General features: G+C 39.0%; 1 protein-coding gene across 1 annotated transcript in view; it reads left to right on the top strand.

Moving 5' to 3' along the window:
• Positions 1-11,350: 11,350 nt before the first annotated feature.
• Positions 11,351-23,121, top strand: part of TTC39B (tetratricopeptide repeat domain 39B) — a gene marked incomplete at its 5' end in the record, with an annotated part of 61,320 nt that continues 49,549 nt past the window's right edge. The window contains 3 exons of the mRNA XM_082497986.1: positions 11,351-11,477; positions 12,544-12,596; positions 21,925-21,959. Coding sequence (XP_082354112.1) covers positions 11,351-11,477; positions 12,544-12,596; positions 21,925-21,959 — 215 coding nt within the window. The remainder of the gene's footprint in view (positions 11,478-12,543; positions 12,597-21,924; positions 21,960-23,121) is intronic.

The raw sequence follows: 23,121 nt of genomic DNA on the forward strand, positions 1-23,121 counted from the left end.
TTCTGAAGTTCTTTATTTCAGATAAAACTTTGTTTTACATGTGGGTGTACTTGTTGAGAGGTTTCATTTTTCCTTGTGACCACCTATTCAAGGTAAGGATGTGTACTCTGATTTTGTACTACCTATATTGTCCCAAGATGGCTAATTTTTTATCGTTTACATTTTTACATTTCTTATTTGGCTTCCTTGAGCTTGCTTCATTCATCTGTTTGAAACCCTTGGTTGACTCTGACCGAATTTGAAAGCTGGGTAGATAAAAAATAACCGTGGTTTAAGTCTGCGTTGGTGTCCTGGAAGGGAAAAAGAAGTGTCCATAATGTGTTCCAATTAAACTTTTTTAATTTAATTTTTGCTCTGATTAATCAGTGTGCTGTTCCTCCTCAGAGTGAGGGGTAAAAGAGAGGGGATATAGGGAAAGGTGGGGTTACTGTGGAAAGCACCGGGTGCCTCTTAGGCACACAGAACTGACAGATAAACTTCTGGGAGAGCTAAATACCTATGAAGTGAATTTGTTTGCCTGTTATAATTTGCTTTTACTTTTCTTTTCTGTGGTTTTTTCTTTTTGGGGGGGTAGGGTGGGGGGGTGGAGTGGTGATATTTATTGTGTATACAGGGATGGAAAAAAAGTAGAACAAAAATGAAGAGTTTGCTTTGTTTTCTTAAGGTTTTGTTTTTTTCCTTGTACATTGAACTGCTGCTATTCTGTTGTGGAAAGCAGCATCTAATATCTTTTAATGAAGCCTTTACTTTGAGCAGTGGAAGTTACTGCCCTTGTGGGTATAGCTGTCTTGGTAATTGTAGCTAAAAGCTTGTGATCCATGACACGGAAAGACAGTTCTACTGCATACATAAACTTATATGGGGATAGCTTGCTTCTTGTAGTTCCAGTAAATCTGTGTGAGAATGATGACTTTGTGGAAGCATGTTTGATTCTGCAAATGTATGTTCTTCCTTTGAGATTTTGGAAAAAAATCTCTGCTTGGAGAGACCTCTAGACCTCATGGGCTTGTTGGAACTGCTAGAGGCCAATGACTTGGCTTGCGTAAAGGTTGTTGTTGGGCCCCTCTCTTGGCAACGAGGTTGCGTGTTGAAAGAGAAAAGGAACCTAATTGCTTCTTGGCAGACCACGCGTTACATAGCAGCATGGACCAGGATGACTCAGCATACGAGTAGGTGATAAGCGTGTATGATCTTATGCCTCCTGTCTCGTTAAGTAACTCTCCTGTAGCTTACCTAACCAAAAGGACTTGCAACAACAAGGAACGTTTCAAGTAAGTAATAGGGCTTTCTCTTCCTGCATGGCACCAGCACAGCAGGTGGAGATAAGATCATCGTTGCTGGCATCAGGCTGGCAGGAGCACAGCCTGACAGACCACGTGCGTCTGGTGGGTGCTGATTGTCACACATACTGTTTCTTCTGGGTTAATAGAAATGATATTATACTTGAGGGAGCAGAAATGGTGGATCACTGCTCTCTTTTTGAAAAGAGAGCAGAAGTCTTGCAACCAAAGACCGGAGAACTGACTTTTGGGGTGGATCTGTGCTGCTGTTGATGTGTGTTCTGGTTAGAGCCTGGACGTGTCCTTGTGCCATAGGTGGTCAGGTGTCTGCTTAGATTGTCAGAAATGTGAGACTTTGTGTGTGAGTGCTAAAAATTTCTTCTGCCTTTCTAAGCCCTCTCAGGTTCAAAAAGCATTTCAGCTAAGTCAAGAGTAAGTAAATGTCACAGACCTGTGGACTTATGCCCGAACATCAGGTGCTAAAAGCAAGATTTTCTTACCAAACAAGTGAAGACTTGCCTGTCATCTTATTCTGGAGGAAGGGAGCAGCGCTGTTACCACATAGTAAGGCAAGATAATCTTGATACCTCAGACCTTAGTAGCAGTGATATTTTTTATTATGATGCAGTGAGTGTATCTTGTTTTTATTTCACTTCTCTTATGCACTCACTGTGCAGCAGAGTAGTAAATAAACTTTGCAAGCCAGTGTATGGGCGTGCAGCACTGCTTTGATTTCTTGTCCCCAGGAGCCAGCATCATGCACGCTCTCGCTCTCCAGAAATCCTCTTATTGGAGGATGTACAAGGACAGTCTGTCATCAAAACAGAGAGGAAGTTTGGAGGAAGCCTGTTTCTGAAGACGGTGATTTCTGTGACTGGCACCTATTGGCAGTACTCGTTGTTCTAAGTGTAGTGTTTAGTAGGTGGGTAGTAATACTCGGCTGTAACTAGTAGTAGGTGGCCAGAAGAAAGAAGAAATATTCCTATTAGCTTTAGTTGAGGGAAGTGTGATTATAAAAGGTAGAGTATGTCACACTGGGTTTTATTTTCACCAATAAATAATGGACTAGGAAGAAGATGTTTTATCTGGGTTCTCTCCTGTAGGACTTTTGATACCCAAGGGGGTAGGGTATCGGGGCAGCTAGCTAAACTTGCTCTCTATGTCATGTTTGGGGTTTTTTTTGTTTGTTTGTTTGTTTGTTTTTTTCTTTTCTGTAAACTTAGTAAGCTTCCAGGGCTGCAGCAAATTACTTTTTTAATTTAATATTTTAATTTTTTTAAAAGAAGTATGAATAGTAATTCACTGTTAAATGGCTACTCTAGCATCCTGTGGCAAAACCTGAGCTTGCTGCTGAAAATACTGTGGAGATGCAGAATAATTGTGGCTTTGGTAAAGAAGCTTTTTATACGAGGCGAGCTTATGCAGTTGTTTAGGGTTCTTGTAGCTCACCTGGCTAGAAAGTGCCGAAGAAACGCTAAAAACTGAAGTATTTTCCATTCTCTACAAAACTTTTGCACTTTAATTTGGGGAGGCAATAATTTGTCATGAAAATAATGACTTTGAAAAGAGTTATAGTACATGATGTGAAGCTTAAGTGCTTCTTGACTTCTTTTTTAATGAACTGTAGCATAACTGAATACTTCATGAAGTACACTTTGTTAAGGTCTTCTCAGCAAGAAAAATATTTTGAAAATATTAACTATTAACTGCATTGAGGGAAAACAGGGGGTGGGGGCTGTTTGAGCCATTTTTATCTAACTATTATGTCCTCACATCTTTATCATATATTAATCATGTTAATTATTATGTTCTTTATCAAGGGAAGTGTGAAAAGCATAGGAACTAGACTTTGGAAATAAAGCAGTTTAGCTAAATTTAAGTGTGTGACTTGGACCAGAGGAAGAACTTTAAGGTAAGACTCAGTGGCTTAAATGTAGTATTAAAGAGTACCTAAATCTGTGCCTTGTCCAGATGGAGAATCTTAGCATGAAAAACATGTGCAACTCTGGAAAATCCAGTTAAACATATCTGCCTGTGTACTACTACTTGACACCAGTGAAGTAGCTGGCTCTGTTAAGCTGCGTTCTACTGAGCTTAAGCAAAGTCTCTTTAAAACCTCAGGAAAGAGAGATTCAGCAGCAGCTCAGTGTCTGTGTCTTTTAATGTAATTTGGATTAAAGAGCTAAATATGGATATAGCTCCCTCTATCAGTGGAAAATACGGGGTAGCTCATGGCCAGTCACTTCTAGAAGGTGGAATGGTTAGTATGACACTTTGCCAAAGTGCTGTGACCCCTGCTAAATGTGAACTATGTAAATTCAAGTCATGCTGAGTAGAAGGGATGGCACAAGTTGTGTAGTTAAGTTTCAGAGTGAACATATTTTCTAGTAAGTGAACACCAAGGGAGTGTTAAGGTCCAAGTGAGAAAAAAAAAAAAAAAGGTTATGGTGGGCTGTTTAAAAGTCCATTTCGCTCATTTGAATGGTGGAATTTTTATCTTCCATTTGGGTCAGTTGAGTGATGCGTTTGGAGTGCAAGTGCAAAGTAAATGCAAGTTGTCCCAACTTTGTACTTTTTTATGAACTGGAAACAGAAGCATACGGTCACGCCAGTCAAATCAGGTCCCAGGTAGGAGAATCCACATGAAAGTCATGCTCTGTATTTATTCTTTTCTGTGGTTCGGACTGGAGGACTCCTAACTGCTTTCTGAATTTGTGCTTGTCCTGAGTTTTTACATTGGAGTAGCCAAAAAGTGAGCTTGCAGCTTTAGCGATGTGCCTAAGTGAAGAGGGAGGTGTTTGTGTTCCTCTAAGGGAAAGTAGGCAAGTAGTTAGTGGTACAGCTTTGTGTCCGTCGTGCCTTGCTTTTGGGGTTTCATGCTGAATCAGCTAAGTCATTCACCTTACAGGTGTGTCAATCAAAAGTGACTGCAGTAGAAGAGTGTGGGGACAAGGGCTAGAGATTGGGTGGTAGGAAAGGGCTTGTGTGCTTTCTCTGAATGGTTTAAGAGTTGCAACCATGGGATGTAGTTTATGGTCCATTTTAGCTATCTTCTCTACAAAAAGCAGCCCCCGTGGCCAATGGGATTTGTGCAGTTGCCTTGAATTCCTGTCAGTTTGTATGTATGTGTCCCTCTGGTGCAGCAGAGAAGGGAACTCACCTGACACCCCTGAAAGAGCTGACTTTTCCACTGTTGCTAATGCTTTGGGTTGGGTTTGATTTTTTTTTTTTTTTTTTTTTCTTTTTTAACCCACACAACTTTCCTGGTGTGTGTTGCTTCATGTTTGTGTAAGTCCTCTGCTGTTACAAGGACAGGTGGAGTGCAAGAAGGGGAAGCTGAGGTTACATCTTTTGATGGCAAGGCAGGATACTAGGCTTGCCTTCTGTTATCTCTGAAGCACGCTCCTCCTCTGCTGGGCCGAAATCAAACACAAAGTTTTGTGTCTCGTCTTCCATGTGTGTTTTAGCTTTGGTCTGTGCTGTAGGGGCAATAGAGTGGGCAGTTTTATGCTGTGAAGGTAAGCTTTGTATGAGTTTTGTGTTTAGTATCTGTGTAGATCATACCTTACAGTAGCAGTTGGTCTCTTTAGATTACGTAGGTGAGTTCTGGAAACTACTGAACTTAGGTTTGGATAGTTGCAGAAATTGGCCTAAATTGTGTCTTTCTTACTTTGAAGTCTCGACCTTTGGTAAGTAGTTTTTGCATGGTCTGAAGAAGTAATTAAAAAGTCATATGTGAGATTTCAAAAAATTTTGCAACAGCCTCCACAAATCAATAAAAGCTTTCTAGTCTATAATGACGGTGGGCTGTAGTGAAAGTGGATACGGGTACCAGCAACAGGCAGAGATCAGTTGTGACATAAATAGTTCCCTGGCAGCCTGGGATAATTGTCTGGCTGATACTTCTCTTTCCAAAGTTAAAAAAAGTACCCTTGGCCTTGTGAGGGGTTCGGCTTTTCTGTTTTTGTGTCACCGGGTGCTGACGGGAGGAAGTGGTGTGTGAGGGTTCCGTCCTTTAGATTGGACACGTGCGGTCATGTGGGATTTCCTTGTGCATGGGGTCAGTCATGAGGAGCAGCGCATCGGACACTGGGTGCAGTGTGGGCTTGGTGTAAAGGAGGAACCAGTGCTCTGATTGCCGGTGAGTACGCAATGCAAAGTGCCAAAAGAGGACTATAACCCTCTCGGGAGCAGCTGCCTGGGGGCATTGACACACTATAACCTTACATTTTTGGTAAAGTGACCCTTTGGGTAGAAGCAGTGACGAATCTGGTAGCAACTGTGTATTTACTCTTTCCTTATTATTACACTCCAGCTAGAACTTTCAAAGGCTGTGAATGCCTCATGACATCAGTAAGCTGTACGGGGAGTGTGCATGTGGAGGGGGGGGGAAACTGCACCTTTCCGACAAGCTTCAGGGCATAAGTAAATGATACGACTTCCATATGGGGAAAAGCATGCTGCATTCGGTGCACCTGCGCAGTCCGTTCGGTGTCTCTTTTCTGGATCCTGCAGTGCCTGAGGAAATACCACACTCCCCTTGGGGACAGACTGGATGAAGAATTAAAGTAGGGGAAGACTTGACTAAAGAAGGAAAGCCACAAAGACTTGACACGTTAACAAAACTTAACAGGGACATTAACTCTTACTTTATGTTAATGAAATTTGAAGGCATGAGTTACTTGTGATATTTTTTTGGTAAGGGTTATCCTCATAACTTCAGATAAGAATGTGTTCTGCTTGTGCTTGCCTGTAAGTAGCCTATAGGAAGAACTAACACTTTAGCTTACTGCCTGGTTAAGTCAAGATCTGATTCTGCTTAGTGTAATTTAATGTGACACTTGGTCTGAATGTGACACTATATTTCTGTGTTAGATGTTTGTCTGTCTCGCTTTCTTTTGGGTGGAAAGACAAGAAACTCAATAGAATACATGTATAAATCAACTAATAATTAGTTAATTTTATACTAGTACTGAAGTTAAGTTGCTGAGTCCTTAAGAGGATGCTTCTCTATTAATGAAAAAAATCTGTTTTTTTTTCCTAGGAGAGATGGAAGGTGTCCTGTCTGTTTTGCATTGGGGGAACAAGCTGTGCTGTGGACAAAAGTCATTGCTTTAATCCTGTATTACAGACACTTCTAACTGTAGATAATATTTGCACCTAAAGCTCCGCTGTTTTGTTATTGCAGTTAGTGCTTCTGGTGGATCAGAAGATATCCGTAGAGACTTTCAAGTTCTGTAATGAGAATAACATTATCGTAAATAAGGTTGTTGGTATTACTGTTATTGCAGCAAGACCTTCTTTTAAAGGAAATGAACCAGTTAAGAAAAATCACTTAAATTACTTTCCACTATAAAATAGAAGTTTGTGATGCTAAATATGAAGCAAATGCTGTTGCATTCTGTACAAATTGAGTAACCAGCTGTGTAGTCAAGAGTACATTTCACCTGAGGGAGACAGGGTGAGGTTAATACCCAAGATGCTCATGTTAATGTCCTTTTCATGGTTTTCTTTTTTGGATTAGTTATAGGCAAAGCTGGGACTCAATCATCTTTAATATAAGGTCAACATGTTTGTTTCCCAGTTTGTGGACATCTCTGAAAGGTATTAATATCAGTAGTTCCAAGGTGATGCCTCTGTAATGAGACTTATTTTAGATTGTTGATTACGTTGTAATTGGTAAGCATTCTGGAACACTGTCAAAATATCCCTCCAGGGGAACTGTAATTCATAAGAGGCGATGCTTTTGTCTGGGTAGGTCTGAAGTAAGTGCATGGTGAACCTGTTAAATATTAGGATTTTTCTTGGTGGCTTTAGAAATCTATGGAAGCAGTGAGCGTCCAGCATCTTTATTTGAAATTGCCTATTAAAGTTCAGGGCAACACAATGTGCTCTTCCTTTTAGCTATTTATATTTTACGCTTTTTCCTTTGCTGGGAAGTGTTTTTCACTGTGTCTGCTGCTTTCTTATGCTGATTCAAGACTGACGCTCAATTTGTAATTGCAGTTTGACTTACAGTATGCCCTACTGTTTGATCCATCCTGATATGTGTCAGATTTTCTTTTTTAAAAAAAAAGAAAAAAATATGTGAGGGTGTTTTTTTTTTTTTTCATCTTCAGCATAGTAGGTTGCATGACAAAAAAGACAGGTATGTTGTGGGGTGAGGACAGAGAGACTGGAACTGAAGTTTTGCTGCTTCCTGCTTAACATTAACTTTATTGTGGAATTAGAGACCTTGACAAAGCTGGAAGCTGTTGTATGCTACCACAAGATCTTTGCTTGGAATTCTAGTAAATGCATGTAAATCTCAACTGGAAATACTTTTTTTTTTTTTTTTAGCATATTTTTTTCTAAAAAAATCACCACCGAACAGTGACAAACCTCTTATGCCCAGGACTGACAGAACTGGATGCTAACTCTTGTAATGATGAAAACATATTATTAGTGATTCTGATACACTTTAAAAAATTTATCTAATGGCAAACTGATGGGAAGCACTGATACTCCTCTTGCTTGTACTTCTCATAGGTGACTGTTTCTCTTCATGCTACAAGCACAATTGATGTTATACTTCAGAGACCTTGCATTCTGTTCAGCTGTGCTATTGGTGTGTCATGACACTAAGATAAAACTGCAAGTTTATTATTATTATTTAAAAAGAAATTACTTAAGTCCGTTTTTTTAAACTGCTTCCAGTTGTACCAAATACAAAGCAGTGATAATAGAACCTGTATTTGAAGTATGCGAACACTCTAGCAACAGCGCTGCCTTATGCTGATCACACAGTCCTTTTTTATAGCAGATTGCAGTATAGCTGTGACTTGCAGTTCTTATTTTCCAGGTTGGACTAATCTGCGTGTGCTCTTTTCTTTTTTTTTTAAACCCATAAAGCACGTCATGTGAACGAGATGAGGAAGTCTGTGGAAGCATGACAACTGCAGTTGCATTTAAATGATATCTTTAGAAAGCCTTCGTATATAAGCTACGAAATTCTTCATGGTAGGTAAGACACCAGTTGTCCAAAAAAAATTATACTAGAAGAGTTCCAGAGGCTACAGCCATGGCATCAAGCATGACACCATCCAAGTATAGCTGATACACTTTCATCTTGTGAAAGTGGTGGCATTTGTTTCTCTTGTGAGCACTGGAATTGGGAGGAAATCAATCACTGATTCTTTGTTATGACAGCCAGGTATTTCAGAAATATGGTTGTCAATTCAGGATAACTCTCAAGTTGATTCATGGCTTTTAGAAAACCAGAGAAAAGAGTTTTATTTTTCTTCATGCAGTTTGTAGAGTCTCTTTGACTTCCGCACTTGTTTATTATGAGATTAGCCTTACCTGTCAAGAAGCATGCATGTTTCCACATTGCTTGAAGTGTAGAGCTTTTCTTACTTCTCTCTCCTACCACGTGTTTTGACTGGTGGCTTAAAACCTTTGAAATGGTCTTGATTTATACTCCATTTCAGCATTAGATACTTCAGTTTACTACCTTCTCAAGGCTTTTTGGTTTACCTCCCAGTTCTTTACCCCCCTGTTCTTGTGTCCTGGTTGGTTGTAGTTTTTTGCTGTCTCTAATGTTCAGCAGCTCTCTTCAGTTGCAGCTAACAGCACTCCCACCAACAAGTACATATTTGACTTGGGGGGGGGGGGGGGGGAGAGATAATCTCTGTGTTTTCATCCTGAATAAACCTGTTCTTGACATCTAAGGATGCAAGTACTTAGCGCTTACTAATGAAGAAGTGTATCAGAGCAAAAATAGAAGTTGTAGTGTTCAAAGAATGAAAGAAACAGCAATGGAAAATATTTTTACTCTCCATAAAATCACTGCTTCTGCCAGATGGTTCAATCAGAGGTCATGGTGGCAACATATCTAATGTGGAAGTAGGAAGAGCGTAAAGTTAACTGTATACTACTCTTTCCCATGCAAGGCCATTTGTATGGAACAGAAATTCCTTAAATCATTTTTCTCATTTGCTCTCGATGCTTTTCCAGCTGACTGGGAATAATTTTCAGTCAGCAAACTGAAAATCTTTCAACAGTGGATTAGATACGTTGCTACATCGACTGTTGTTGCTTCCATGCTTTTTTTTTTTTTTTTTTTTTTTTTTTAGTGTCCTACTGTAACATCATGCATAAGGTAGCCTTAAGGTAGCCTAGATGAAAACTGTCAGGTTTTGCCTCATCATGCACATCAGGAACAGTGACATACAGGAATGAAGGTGGGAAGGTTAGATGAGACAACTGAACAGATCTACCCTCGTGAGGGTAAGAATTTGGGTTCTCCAGCTCCAAAAGTGTGTCCAGCACAGATGTGTTGTAGTCTGGTGTTTGCCAGCTGGATTGTCCAACTGTGTTTTTCTTTCCTTTTCATGGTAACTTTTATTTTATTTGGTAGGTTGTGTTGACTCTAATGTGTGCAAACAGGCCTCTTACCTGCTTATGCGCTAGAATAATATCTCTTGAAGTGGTATAATTTTGTTAGCAGCAAACTGTTCAATGACCCTTTGGCTAGACTGAGCCAAAATTCCTGTGAAGGTTAGTCAGTCATGGAAAGTTAAACGATGAGATATGGCCAGTTCTGAACTAGAACGGGTGAAATGTCACTAGCTGTGAAATATTATCTTTGCCAGAATTGATAAGACCAAGCTTTTTGATTTGAGTCGTAGAGAGGCTAGTGACTTTCAAGTTACTCATGCCTTGGCTGCATACAAGCAAGCTAAGAGAGTAAAACTTGTCCTGTTTCTGATGCTCGACCTAATGCCTTGCTTTCAGTTAGTGTCTGAAAGTACCCTCTGGTGTGTCTCTCAAACCTCTCATTGTGTCTTTACCTCTTCTACAGAATCAAAAAAATTAGCTGAGTAGTCTATTTGGAAGCTGATAGAAGCTTGCTAAATGTTTGTTGCTAATCCAGATGACTGGAGGTAGGAAAGTCTTTACCAGCTTTGTCTTTCAGCAGTGGTGTCTCACCCCTGCTGTCTCCAGTGTCCTGCAAAAGACAGATGTACCTGGTACTTATTGGTTATGGTTATGTGTAAGAAGAATTAAGTCTAGAAAGATGTAACAAGGGTCTTACCAATGTTATAGGCATATTAAATAGCATACTGAAGTTCCTTTTGATTTTAATGTGTTCTTATGTAATTGCTGTGAAATGATTAATGATGGCTGGAATTTTTGTAAAAACTTTAATGAACTTGACATGAAGTTCTTGTGAGAGTCAGAGGCAAGTCTGCTGCAAGAAGAATTAATTTGATTGAATAATCTTTGTTATGTCTAGAGAGGACAAGCTTACAGTGTCTTACCTTGTGTAGTGTCTGTTTTGAGAAGAATGGTTGTGTATTGTCCCTACTTTCTCAGTAGTTGCCTTCACATTCTTCTCAAATTGCTCTTGGACAGTATGAAAAGGAAGATGTATTCAGCCAGGAGGTGTCTGTATCTGCCTTTCAGTTTAGAATTGCTTGGCAATCAGTTTTGTCCAGTGAAATTGATCAGGAATAGTGATGTGCAATCTCTGCAGAGATTTTCAATGAGGAATATACTTTGGTGCTTTTGTACTGGGCTGGGAACTCCTGGTTGAGTGTGTTGTTTGTTTGTTTTTGGTTTTTTTTTCTGGTGCCACTCACAAACAAATATAAGCCTACATGACACTCCTTTGGACTTGAGAGGGGTGCGTGAGACAGACAGGAAAGATGGTCAACTAATTTAAAAATGAAGAAAAAAGCTTTATTGCAGCAATGAAGTTCTATGCTGCTACCCTATTCCTCTGCTTCTTAGAAGTGCTCTGTGCAAAAACAACTGCAGGTCAAACTAACAAATGCAGGTCAAATACCAGGAAGGTGCCAGTGTAAACAGTAAGGGAAGCCAGCTTGGTATTCAGCCAACTTTAACTGAAACTGTACTCTTGCTTTTATTTGCAAAATGTTGGATATGAATCTAACATGAATAACTGTTGACAGCAGCCATTTGCATGTCAACTAAAGTGAAGTATATTGTGATCCTTTACTTGCTGAGTGTGTAACTGAATCTGCTTATTTCCACTTTTCAGTCACGAGGGAGAGGTGTTGTTTAAAATGGCACAAGCTCAGCCAGTTGTGTTTAGAACAAACGAGACTGATGTCAGCGTAGTAAAGCGTGGCTGCCTTATGCCCTGTCTTAAGAAGCAGATACAGAAAAGCCGCCTTCTTGTTGCTCCACGTGGTATGTAACTGGTCCGACCCACAACAACTGACATCGCTGAATGTAATTCCTTCAATTGATGTTCATTCTCAGTCCTGCCCTGGTTTGTACAGTGTGGCTGTTACGCTGTTTTAAGAATTGTCCGGCTTGCGTGCAGCTGAAGGCAGGGTAGGAATTGTCCACTTTTTAAAACATGTTCGTTACTTGTGCTTAATTATGGCAGGTGCATTCATTACAAACATCTGTTATCTGTAAAAAATGGGGAGTGGATCTTTTAAGAATCAGTTTTCATATGTCTTTTGGTAATTTGGGGGTGACCAGCTGCATCAAAAGGCCATGGCTTTCCAGACTGTAATGGAAAAACCTTCATTATTGTGGGTACTGACATCTAATTTTTGAGCTAAGTGACACTGAAGTTTGTTTGACTGGTAACTGTTCAGCAACTCTTGTTAACCAGATTTCTAGTAAAGCTGGGTTCTACCTTACCAATTCCTGGTTTTGGTGTGTGTTTGGTTGTTTGTTCTTTTTTTTTAATTTTCAGTAAAGCATGACCCCCCCAACCAGGTTACCCATGTCAGTAAAGATTTTTAATGTAGCATACTGTTCTACATGGATGAGATTGAGTATGTAAGTCTGAACTACTGAGCTTGATCTTTGACTTCTGACAGTTGAGGTTCTTCATCTGCAGTGGAAAATATCTAACAAAATACAGCTCCTCCAAAACGGCCACCGAGCAGTCTAATCAGCTCTTTGGAAAAACACTGATATTTTATGCAAATATTCTCGAGAACAATTTTTAAAAAGCAGATGAGTGATATTTATAATTCAAACCAGTAAGTTCGAAATAATACATAAGCACAAAAATATGTGCATTTTTTTTCCTTTGGAGAAATTAATTCAATTTTTTAGTTTTCGTGTAAAAATTGGTTGTACTTAGTAAAACAGAACTTGTGCATTTCATTTCAGTTCTTGCTGCCTCAAGGCTATTTCTGTCTCTGGGAAGGGGAAATTGTTTTCCTCTTTTGTAACAGCTACATTGTCTCATTCCCCTTTGAACTGAGTGTTTTTCATGTGTTTCTGTTCCCAGGCTATGAATCCTTAATGCCAGGATCTGGTGTCACAGTGGCAAATAAAGTGTATGTAGGTGATGGAGAAGAAGGGTTAGGGTTGTCTTCTTCTCTCTCCACTCCCCCAAGTTGTTTCTCTGTCAAGACAGCATCAAAATGCCTTTTGTCTCACATGTTTGGGTTTTTTTGACAATAAACATTAAGATGTTAAGATTTAATTCCCAGGTTACTTTTCTACTGGTTTGTAAAGTGGACTGCTCTTTTCTATAAGAAATAACTGCATCAAGTCTAATGAAGTGGCAGCTAAAAAGTTGCAATTTTTAAGCTTTTTATAATACAAAGTACTCTCAGTTCTGAATAAGTATTAGGAAGTGAAAAGCATCCATATTTTTGAAATGAAAAGAAATCTGAATTTTATTTGGGTCATCAAAATACTAATTCTTTACATTAATACTTTATGAATTTGCTCAAGATGACATGTTAGCTTCCAGGTCCTACTGTAGTGCTGGGAGTTACTTTCTCTCTTAACATCTGGAAAAATATGCAGTCCTAGGTAATGTTTTCTCATGCCACTCCCCATTTAAGCAACAGTGGAATTCTGTCCTTATGTGACACAATCATCTGATTGTTAGTACACAGGAAAGGTATCCATAACAGATTATGTTTCATAGGTCAAGTTCTCAGAATTACTTCTTTATTTTAGTTTGTGCAGCTTCTATCAGAAGTTTGTAGATATGTGTAGACATGTTACCCTTCTTCTCTTACTGTAGATGAATCAAAAAAATTCAATTTCCTTAGCTGAATGTATTTGCTGTTAACTGAGCAGTATTACAACCTGAACTTTCACAACTTCAGACCAGTGAGCTTGCACTGTTGTTCATCTCCATCATCCATTTTTGTGAAATAGTCATGTCTCATGTTTGAGGCTTCAGTGGAGTGGTTGGTGGGGAGGTGCAGGTTGTTAAAGCAACAAGATCAAATCCTTGTAGTCTATGAAGATGTGTTACAGGGAGAGTGAGTGTCCTTTTGCTGTGAAAGAGCAGTATTCAGAAACTACTTAAAAAGGAGTCTATACCTGCATTATCATTTTGATCCTATAAAAGGGATCAGTAAATTTGATAGCATAAAAGCATCTTTGGCTCAAGTCACAGCCTATGAGTTGATTTGAACAAATTCTCCATAGATTAATGTCAGAACTACACATACTTTGCTCCTTGTGTAACAAAAGCTGTAAGTTTAATGAAACTTGGCTGGTGTCAAAGCTAGTAATTTGTGCTTAGCTGAACTGTAGTGTTTTGTGCTTTTCAGACTCTTGGTTTGGAGACACAAAAGACAGTGTCGGTGGTTATTGTCGCTGGTGTGGTCCAGGAGTTAGCACTCTGCCTGAAAAGTGTGAACTTGATGCAGCAGATAGTGTTTTGTTTTGGTTTTTTTTTTTTTTTTTTCTGTGACTTTGTTTATATGAGCCAGAGACAGTAAGTAGTTCTGCTGTCTTGAATTTGGTGAATCCAAAAGATTGTACTTCTAAGTAGCTCTTGCAATAATTCATGTGTTCTACCTCCTGAACTATTTTCATGTGATCTTTTCTGTTATCTTACATATTTATCAGCATTCAAGAAGGCTGAACTCTAGGGAAGTACAAAGTTTTACAGTTGGATGCTAAAGCTTTCTGTTTTCTACTGTTTGCAGATTAATTTAAGGATCACGTTACAGCAGGAATTCATATTGAATTTCTTGTCAAGATGACCTTTCAGTCTTAGGATTGTTGCTTTTCATAACACAACCTCAAACTGTGTGTATGATTTCTTTATTTTTACACGTGCATCTCATTTGGGACTGACTTAATGATCCCAGTCACTCTAAGGGCATGTATTTTTTGTTATTCTGATTTGTATTCCTCTAATTACTTATGGTTGAACATTTCATTAGTATTCTGTATGTTTCAAGAGTATTGATTGGAAATTTATTGAACAGAAAGAAGCCTTGGAGAGATTCTGTTAGAAACAATTTAATTATAGTCTTCCACTGACAACTGCTTTTCCTCTTGTTTACTCAGCTAATTCTTAAAATAATGTATGTTTTATCAGGTACCTCTTAAGAACTAGATCAGTGTAGCATGTAAAAAAAAAAAAAAAAAAAAAAAAAAGGGCTTGTCCAGTTCAAAGTGGTGGTCTTCATAGCTTGTTCAACCAAGAGAGGTTTTTAATATTCTCAGATTTCTCACCGTTGTCACCATTTTTTTTGGAACCATGTCAACTGTGCTCTAGTTCTTTATTAATTAAATATAATTTTAGTAAGCTTTTATTTTGGGTTCTGTGGTGGTGTTTTGTGTTTGGTTTTTTTTTTTTTTTTTTTTTCTCCTGAGGTTAGTGTCATGTTAATGAGTTTACAGTAACTGAGGTCTTTCAGTTACTTGCTGCTTGCTGTGATGGTAGCTCTGGGCTATTCTAGCAATTCTTTTGCTAAAGTCACCCATGATCCCATGTAGCTGCACATCTGGGAATTCTGCTAATTTTGTTGCTGTTTACCCAGGAGATTTTCCAGCCTCTGTTAGCAGTTCTCCGTTCAGTCAAGTCAACTATGGGGGAGATGGTATCTTGTCCTTTCGTATCGTTGAGTAATATTCTTAGGAGCTTGCATGTTTCTATAATGCCTGGTAAGTTTTAAATGCCCAGTGATTTTTAAGTTGTCACTTCTGTGGGCCTGGAGTTTAAAATTTTTAGACACCAGTTTCTTGGAATTATTTTTAATGTAGTCTTGGCTAAGGCTTAGAAGAAATGAGTATTTACAGAGTTGCAAAACAGAAAAGATTTTGTTCAAAATATATATTTTTTTAATATTCTGTCCCATTTGGTAATAAAACCTTGTGACTGCTGACTTACAGAAACTGTCTGGAAACTGGTTCTGTTGTAGAAACGAAGATCATATGGAAGGCCTCTCTTTCATAGTCCCAGTCCGTACTATGGATGTTGTGGATCACTTTCTTCTCCTTATACCTCCCCATTGTCTTCCCATAGTCACTCTTTTTTCCTATATTCAGTATTAACAAGGAAAAAGAAATTTAGTCTATACCCCCACATGCTATGGTTATGGTCTTGCCCTTTCAGCTGGGTCTAGACAGTTTTAGCCAGAGGGAATAGGATGCATCTCCCATGATTTTAGAAAGCTGCTTCTGAGCTTGTCAACTAAGTTTTGTTTAGACTCCCTAAAGTCCTGTGCGATGAATCCCTATACAGAATGGTAATTTTCATGTTAACACAGTTCAAAACGTGTTATCTTTCCTGTTGGATTGAGAAATTTTAGACCTCTCAGTGAAGCCTCTTTCTGTTTATGTAGAATCCAGCCACTGACTTCCAAAGTGTCGACCGTGCTTCCCACAGGCAGGTGCAGGCACAAAGTACGCACGGCAGCATGGATGTTGAGAGGCTGGGTTTGCTGTACATCTCTTTCACCAAGCCTTTATTGTTTTTGAGGGAAAGGATGGTATGGGCTGAATGGCAGAAGACAAGAAGACAAAAATAATTAGATGTACCCATACTTGTAGAGAAGATTATCAAAAGCATCAGGACTAAAAGCATCTCAAAGTGTATGTGCTTGCTAAATACATAACTGACTCCATAGAGTCCTGTGCTTTGCAATATCTTAATATGTGGGCTTTCCAGGGAGGGGAGTTACTATTAAGCTCATGGTTCTTCAAATTTTGTTTTAAAACTGTGTTACCTGCAAAATAAAGCTGAGACTCGGCAGGTAAATGTGGTGTAGCAACAGTATTTAATTCTGGCTAGTATTATTTCACCATTATCTTGTGTGGTCTAATATGTCTGTTGAATCAATGTGCAGCCTTATTCATGTTACATTGATGTGTTTCACATAAGGCTTTTTGCCTTTTTTTCCCCCCTCTCCCCTTGCCCAAGCTAGTATGGACTCCAAATCATGGCTAGTGTTCCTAGGTATGGTTGGACTTAGTTTTCTGAAGGCGTGTTGTTTTATCAGTGGGGAGAATGTAGGTGGTTTATACCTTACTCGGTAATGATATTTTGTCATAAATATGGATTTTAAAGGAATAGTTTAGATTGACCAAATTTGCCTTCTTCACTTTGAAAAGAGCAAGTGTTTAAACACTTAAGTTTGCTAATTAATTTGTCAAGCTAAGACAATAGTTTAGAATGAGTCACAGGATATAGTGTAAAGGTTGCTTAAAGTTAAGTGACTTACGATGAATGTGGAAGAAAGGAGACTTCACTTTTGGTGCTATGATATTGGTTCTGCAATAATCAAGACAAGCAGTTGTTTCCACTTTGTTCCAGTGTATTAGAATAAAAGTAGAGTGACTGAAAAACGTCCTGTAGTAGTTTAAGGGTCTCACTTGCACGTTGTTTTTCGTGAGGCTTTATAGGTGAATTGTGGTCTGCTGCAAATGGTTTCTGCTCTCCTTGCTAAAGATTACAGGAACTCTGGTCAGTTTTTCTGTGTTAATACACTGTGTCCATTTATGGCTCTGTCTGACTTTGACTTCCTTGGATTTGCAAAACATGAGCATCTCTAAGTTGTGTAAACTTAATTCTTTTCAAACCTGCTCCCATCTTGAAAATGATGCCTCAAAAAGATGTGAGGTAGTGCAATAATCAACCAGAAAAAAATGAAGATGTAATTCAAGAAAAATAATTTCGAGACGGCTTGATTTTGTCAAATCGTGCGCCGATATTTTTTTTTCCCAGATTTATGGAATATTCTGAATCAGTTTTTCTCATGCCATCTAGTGGCAGTTTTGTTGACATTCACGGGTTTTAAATTCTTGGATTGATGTGTTCCGTGGAAAAGGTGCAATAAAAATCTGTGGATTGCAGCATTAGCCAGCATTGTGTACTGAGGGACATGCTTGTTAAACTTTCTCCTGGTACTGACTTAAGTGTTAAGATATTTCTTTTTCTGAGTAGAACATCTGAAAATAAGCTGTGTTGCCCTTCTTGTAGATTTAACTGCAGTTTGCATTTCCTGAAGATTTCTGCCGAATGTGTGTGGCTGTTATAACAAGGACATACTGGAGCAGGACCTTTGGGACTTGCTGGAGGATGGACCTGGGTCAGGTGAAGGGAACGAATGAAGGACTGCGTTAACCTCAGTCTCTGTTGAGTCTCTCCAGCCCTCTCAATAAAGGAAACTGTATTCCTACGCTAACACTGCTGAAGTGTAGAGGTCACAAATATGGCTGATTTAGTTGCCCGTGTCTTTAGGCCTGAAGGAACTTGTGTGCAGCCTGTCATCAGTGCTAATTAAAACTGTTTTGCTTAAATTAAGTAATCTGCTTTTCTGTAGACTGAAATGAACAAGCATCTCTGGGAATGGATTATGGCATTCCAGCTGTGTCAGCTAGAAGTTGCAGTGTTGGGATGAGAAGTTGAAGATGGGAACTTTACTAGGCTTTAACCAAATGTGCAAGAATATGTCTGTCCCTGTTTTGGGGCTGCTTCTGTGCTCTGAGGAATGGATAAACTTTATCAATCACCTGATTATTTTTTTTAATTGGCATAGCATATATTATATGCATACCTATCCACGTGTTTATATTATATACAGTTTGAAGTCTTCCAGATGCTCTGTATTTTATGTAACACTTCACTCTTAATTTTTTTTTCACCTCTTGAATAGGCTTGATTTGCAGGTAAATTTTAAGAGACTACTGGAGAAAAGCTAATGGGTTCTGAGTGCTTCTGAAACCTTCTATGTCTTGGTAGGAACATGATGAATCCCAGAACTTGATCTGGGAGGAGCTGTTCTGGGTTACTCAATTGCAGTCTTTTCCCTTATGCTTTAGGATGATACAACTTTTTTTTTGCTGTAATAGGCATGGAATGGTATAGAAAATGACTAGACTTTTTTAGTACCTTCAACTTTCTTTTATCTATAGGGAATCAGTGAGAGTCTGTAGAGCCAACTACAAACTTGTGTAAGACAGCTGAGGAAATGAGAACAAGATGTCAAATTAAATGTATTCTAATACCTGTTTTGCATGCAGTAGTAATGGGAAGTCACAGAGAACTTAAGAAAAACTGTGCTTTTTTTTTTTTTTAGCATAGAAGTAGTCACCTTCAGCAATGTTCTGTTTAGCTGCCTTGAGGAATCTCTTGAGAGGCTGTGATTATTCCCTATGCTTTGGTACGGAAGGGAAAGTATCAAGGTTGTACTTAATTGCCTAAATATTTAGATATGCAATTGGCCAGTGTGAACAGCAGGGAACAAAATTCAGTAGGAGCCAGGCAGAGGAGGGCCCTTATCTGGACAGAGTCCAAATTATCTCTGTGGAAAGGGACCTGGGCATCCTGGTGGACAATAAGCTCAATATGAGTGAACAGTGGGCTGCAGCAGCAAAGAAGGCCAACAGGATGCTGGATTGCATCAACAAGGGCAACACCAGCAGAGATAAAGAAGTCATAATTCCACTCTAATCAGTGCTTCTCAGGCCACACCTGGAATACTGTGTTCAATTTTGGGCCCCGCTATACAAAAAAGATGTGGACAGGCTGGAGAGGGTGCAGAGAAAGCTACAAAAGTCAAGAGGACTCGGAAGCCTGCCATATGAGGAAAGGCTGAGAGAACTGAGTTTGTTCAGCCTTGACAAAACAAGGCTTAGAGGAGACCTTATTATCATGTTCCAGTGTGTACGAAGATGGAGACTCCCTTTTTACAGGGAGTCACATGAAATAGATGAGGTGTAGTGGGTACAAGTTAGTCCTGGTGAGATTCTGATTGGACACAAGAGGAAAATCTTTCACGATGAGAACAATCAGCCATTGGAATAATCTCTCCAGGAAAGTGATGGATTCCCCAGCATTGGACACTTAAGATTCAGCTGGACAGGGTGCTGTGCCGTCTTGTCTAGACTGTGCTTTTGCCAAGAATGGTTGGACCAGATCATCCTTGTGGTCCCTTCCAACCTGGTATTCTATGATATCTCTCCCTTTATTCTTGTACATACAGGTTTGAAAGAGAAGGCAAGAGGTTCATGTCACAGATGTTTTTACATCTTGGTGTAAACTTCTGTTTGTTACTGTTCTTTGTAAGTACCTGGCAGTTAAAAGTACCTTGACTTTTGATGTCAAGTTTGTTCTCAGAGGAAATGGAGGTATGCTAAAAAAGCTGTCAGTGTGTTTTGTTTATTTATTTTGCTGAATTTCTCCTCTTGTCTCTAGAAGTGGCTCAAGGAGGCAAACAGTCTTCGGAGAAACACTTCAAGACCCTCAGTGTCTGGGGTGAGACATGGGTAACAGTTTCTGTCCAGAATGTTTGTTCCTGCTGGGTTTTGTTCAGCTTTTCGAAACGTGGTTCAGGTCTCTTAAGATCAGGCTTCATTTTATTGGCTTCTTTGAAGCTGATTACTATATTCTTCACAATAGGTCTTGTTCTGCCTGATAGAGTATTGTTGGCTGGTAAATTTGGCTTGAAAGAGAGCATTTGGGCAGTCTGTTTATAACATTTCTTTGAATACGTACATGTTACTCCTTGGCAGTGGCTTCTGCGGGCAATAAAGAACATGCAACTGCAGTAGTTAAAAATGGATCTAGTAGAGTATTCTATCTATGAGGGATGAAGAAAGTCCTGTCTTTTTGCAACAGTTTGTTTTTTCTTCTGAATGGAAGTTTTTCCTCATTTGAAAATACCAGTAATTTAACGTTTTCTGGAGGGTGGATCACAGTCACGTAGTGTACAGCTGAATTTGTCCTGTGGCAGAGAAACAGAATCTAACAATCATTACACTGTTTGATTATTTATCAGATGCATTTTCTGCTGAGTTTGCTGAGAAATGCAAAATTCATGAAGCATAGGTCTCTGTCTACTGGGTGTTAGCTTCAGTCTCATGTTATCATGCTTAAGGTAAATACCACTAAAGCACCAATTCTCTACTTCACTGACAGTGAGTCTAACAATATTCCAAGTGTGTGCATTGTCTTAACTGAGTGGACAGCCTTGAAGTAAGCTGCAGTTGGTGTTTTAGCAAGGCACTTAAGTTTTTTCTTTTGTTAGTGTTGGGTTTGGTTTGAAAACTTTTTTTGGAAGGTTTGGTGCAAGCACTATAGTGCTTGTGTCATTGGTGGTTACATAAACTGAGAATGCTGTGTGAGATTTGTATTATCATACTCCTTTGCACACCAAGTCAGTGTTATTTCTGGGATATGTTAAAAATTGGAACAATCTCTTCCATCATACTTCCAGCTCTTCTGATGGAAAGAGCAGAAAGGACAGTCATAAGTCAGAAATGGTTTCTGCTCGAGGAGTGACTGAGTAAGGTAGCAGTCTTTGGCTTGGAAAGAGATGATGTGGATCATATAATGAAGGTTTTAAAAATTGTAAGTGTCAGGGAAAGAGAAAGTAGGAATTTATTCTTCACTGTCTTTCAATTCAAAAGCTAGGAACTGTTAAACAAAGGTAGAAGGAGCCAAGTTCAAGTAGAAATCGTTATTTTGCACAACATGGGTGGCAGACTTGTGAAATTCCTTACTAAGGTTATGACCCTATGAATAAAAAGAAGTCTACATGGGATCGAGGTGAGGCTGGACTGGTACTTGGAACAGAGGTCTGCTGAAAATCACCGGATGGACAAACTGCATCAAGGCCTGGAATTCCCTAAGTTGCCCAAGGCTGCAAAGTGTGGGGTGGGAAGGAGGGAGGTCTCTTTTCCCTGTTGTCTCTGCTACACACTTCTGTGGACCAATTCTGGAAGCTGGATACAGAAGTAAATGACCCTTGAGCTGAACCATTCTGACAATTTTTATGTTTGTGCATCTCTTCCTTTATTTTAATTTGAAATCTGAACCTAGGTGGAAAGAGGTTTTAACCTAGGTGAAAAAGACACCCTTTAGATGTTTGGACCAAACTGTTCACATAACTGCTAGTAATGCATGAGCTGGCTGCATATAATGCTATCTTTATATAGCTATGCGTATAACGCTATCTATAATGCATCCTGGACCTAGTATAGGTACTCTGCCCAACCTGCATATCAGCTATATGCTTAGAACACTTCATTTTCAGACTCCCAAGCTTCCACCAAGTAAATCACAGAAGGCAATACAGACTTCTGCATCAGGAATTTGTGCAGCACATCTGATGTATCCAGGATGCACTAGCTGACCAGTAAATCTACGCATAAAAAACCATAAAATATGAAGAGGTCTTTGATTTAACTTAACTGTAGCCTGATGTATTAGGTGCATAGGAAATATGTCTCTTTGGGTAATTTGCACTGAAAGCATATCAAAAAGTCAGTAGACTGTGAATACTCTGGTTATTACTGTATGTTGCAGAATTAAGTCTGATCTGGTAATGGTAATTTTCTACTGTGTTACAGAGAGAGTTCCAAAACACATGCACATTTGACTGAAACAATTTTTTTTCTTTTGCAGGAAAATTTTGAAGATGCCTTTGAAAACATCCCTGTGTAAGTAGAGGTTTTTTTAAATGTGTACGTTTTTGTTAAAACTATTTATACAGCAATGAAATACTGCATGCACACCATTTCAGGGAAGCATAATTTTATATGCGCTGACTCCCTTCACATTTTCCAGAACAGTTAAGGTCCCTAGGAGCTGGGAAATGGATGTGTAATTGGGTTGATATATGTGTTGAAGTATTTGTCAACAAATCTGAAAGTTGTAAAGAATTAAAAATAGCAGATTTAGTAACTTCTAGTTACATACTGATGGCTCTAGACATTTCTGCATGGTGAAAAAATGATAGCTCAGCATTAGTGGAAAAACTTTGCATCACACATTATGCAAGACCATCTAAGCAAGATTTTCAAATGGAAATTGCTTTACTTCATAATGTACTGCTGCACAGACGTTTCTCCCTAAGGAAGTGAGATAGTCACTTCTCTGGCATTAGATTTCATGCTGAAGCAACACCTTACTTAAACTGTGATGGAAACAGATGATGCTGTTCATAAGTGGTTTTAGTTTTTCTGTAGTATTTTATTGCATCTTTGTGCCACGAAGGCCATGAGAAGGAGACTTCTAGTGATGTGCTCAGATTGCTAAGACACTTCCAGACCCAGAAGCGGTAGCTTTGGACTGAATTTAACTGCCAAAATTTCCATGGCCTTGGTAAATTATACTTTACAGATTTGCCAGACTCTTTATCTGTATCTTACCTACAGTAGTAAGGTCTATCTCTATGTAAAACTGTAGTTCAAAGATTAAACATATAGCTTCTTGAGACTCCAAAGGAAGGAAATAAGGTTCTGATATATTTATGTTGAAAACTTTTCATGTTAATGATTACTTTTTCCTCCTTTGACTCCCTGGCTGTTGCTGTATGATCAGATTCTCTCTCTGGCCCTTGCTTCCCTTGAGAGAGAAAAGAAAATGACTCTGTAATATTTACTTTATGAGAATATTTATCCAACACTTATTTCTTCTATGAGAAGGTTGTTTTGTTGTTTTTATTGATACCTGAGCTGGGCATGGGTGTTTATTATTGGTATGCAGAGCTTTGATTTGTTCTTCCTGAGTCTCTCTTCTGTGCTCATAGCTGTTATACAGAGACACTTTTTATAGTGGTGTAGACTGATGTTAGCTTATTCTGGCTGGTATTACTTCTCT

This window comes from Vanellus vanellus (genome assembly GCF_965231255.1).
Source record: "Vanellus vanellus genome assembly, chromosome: Z".
In the NCBI taxonomy this organism is placed as follows: Eukaryota; Metazoa; Chordata; class Aves; order Charadriiformes; family Charadriidae; genus Vanellus; species Vanellus vanellus.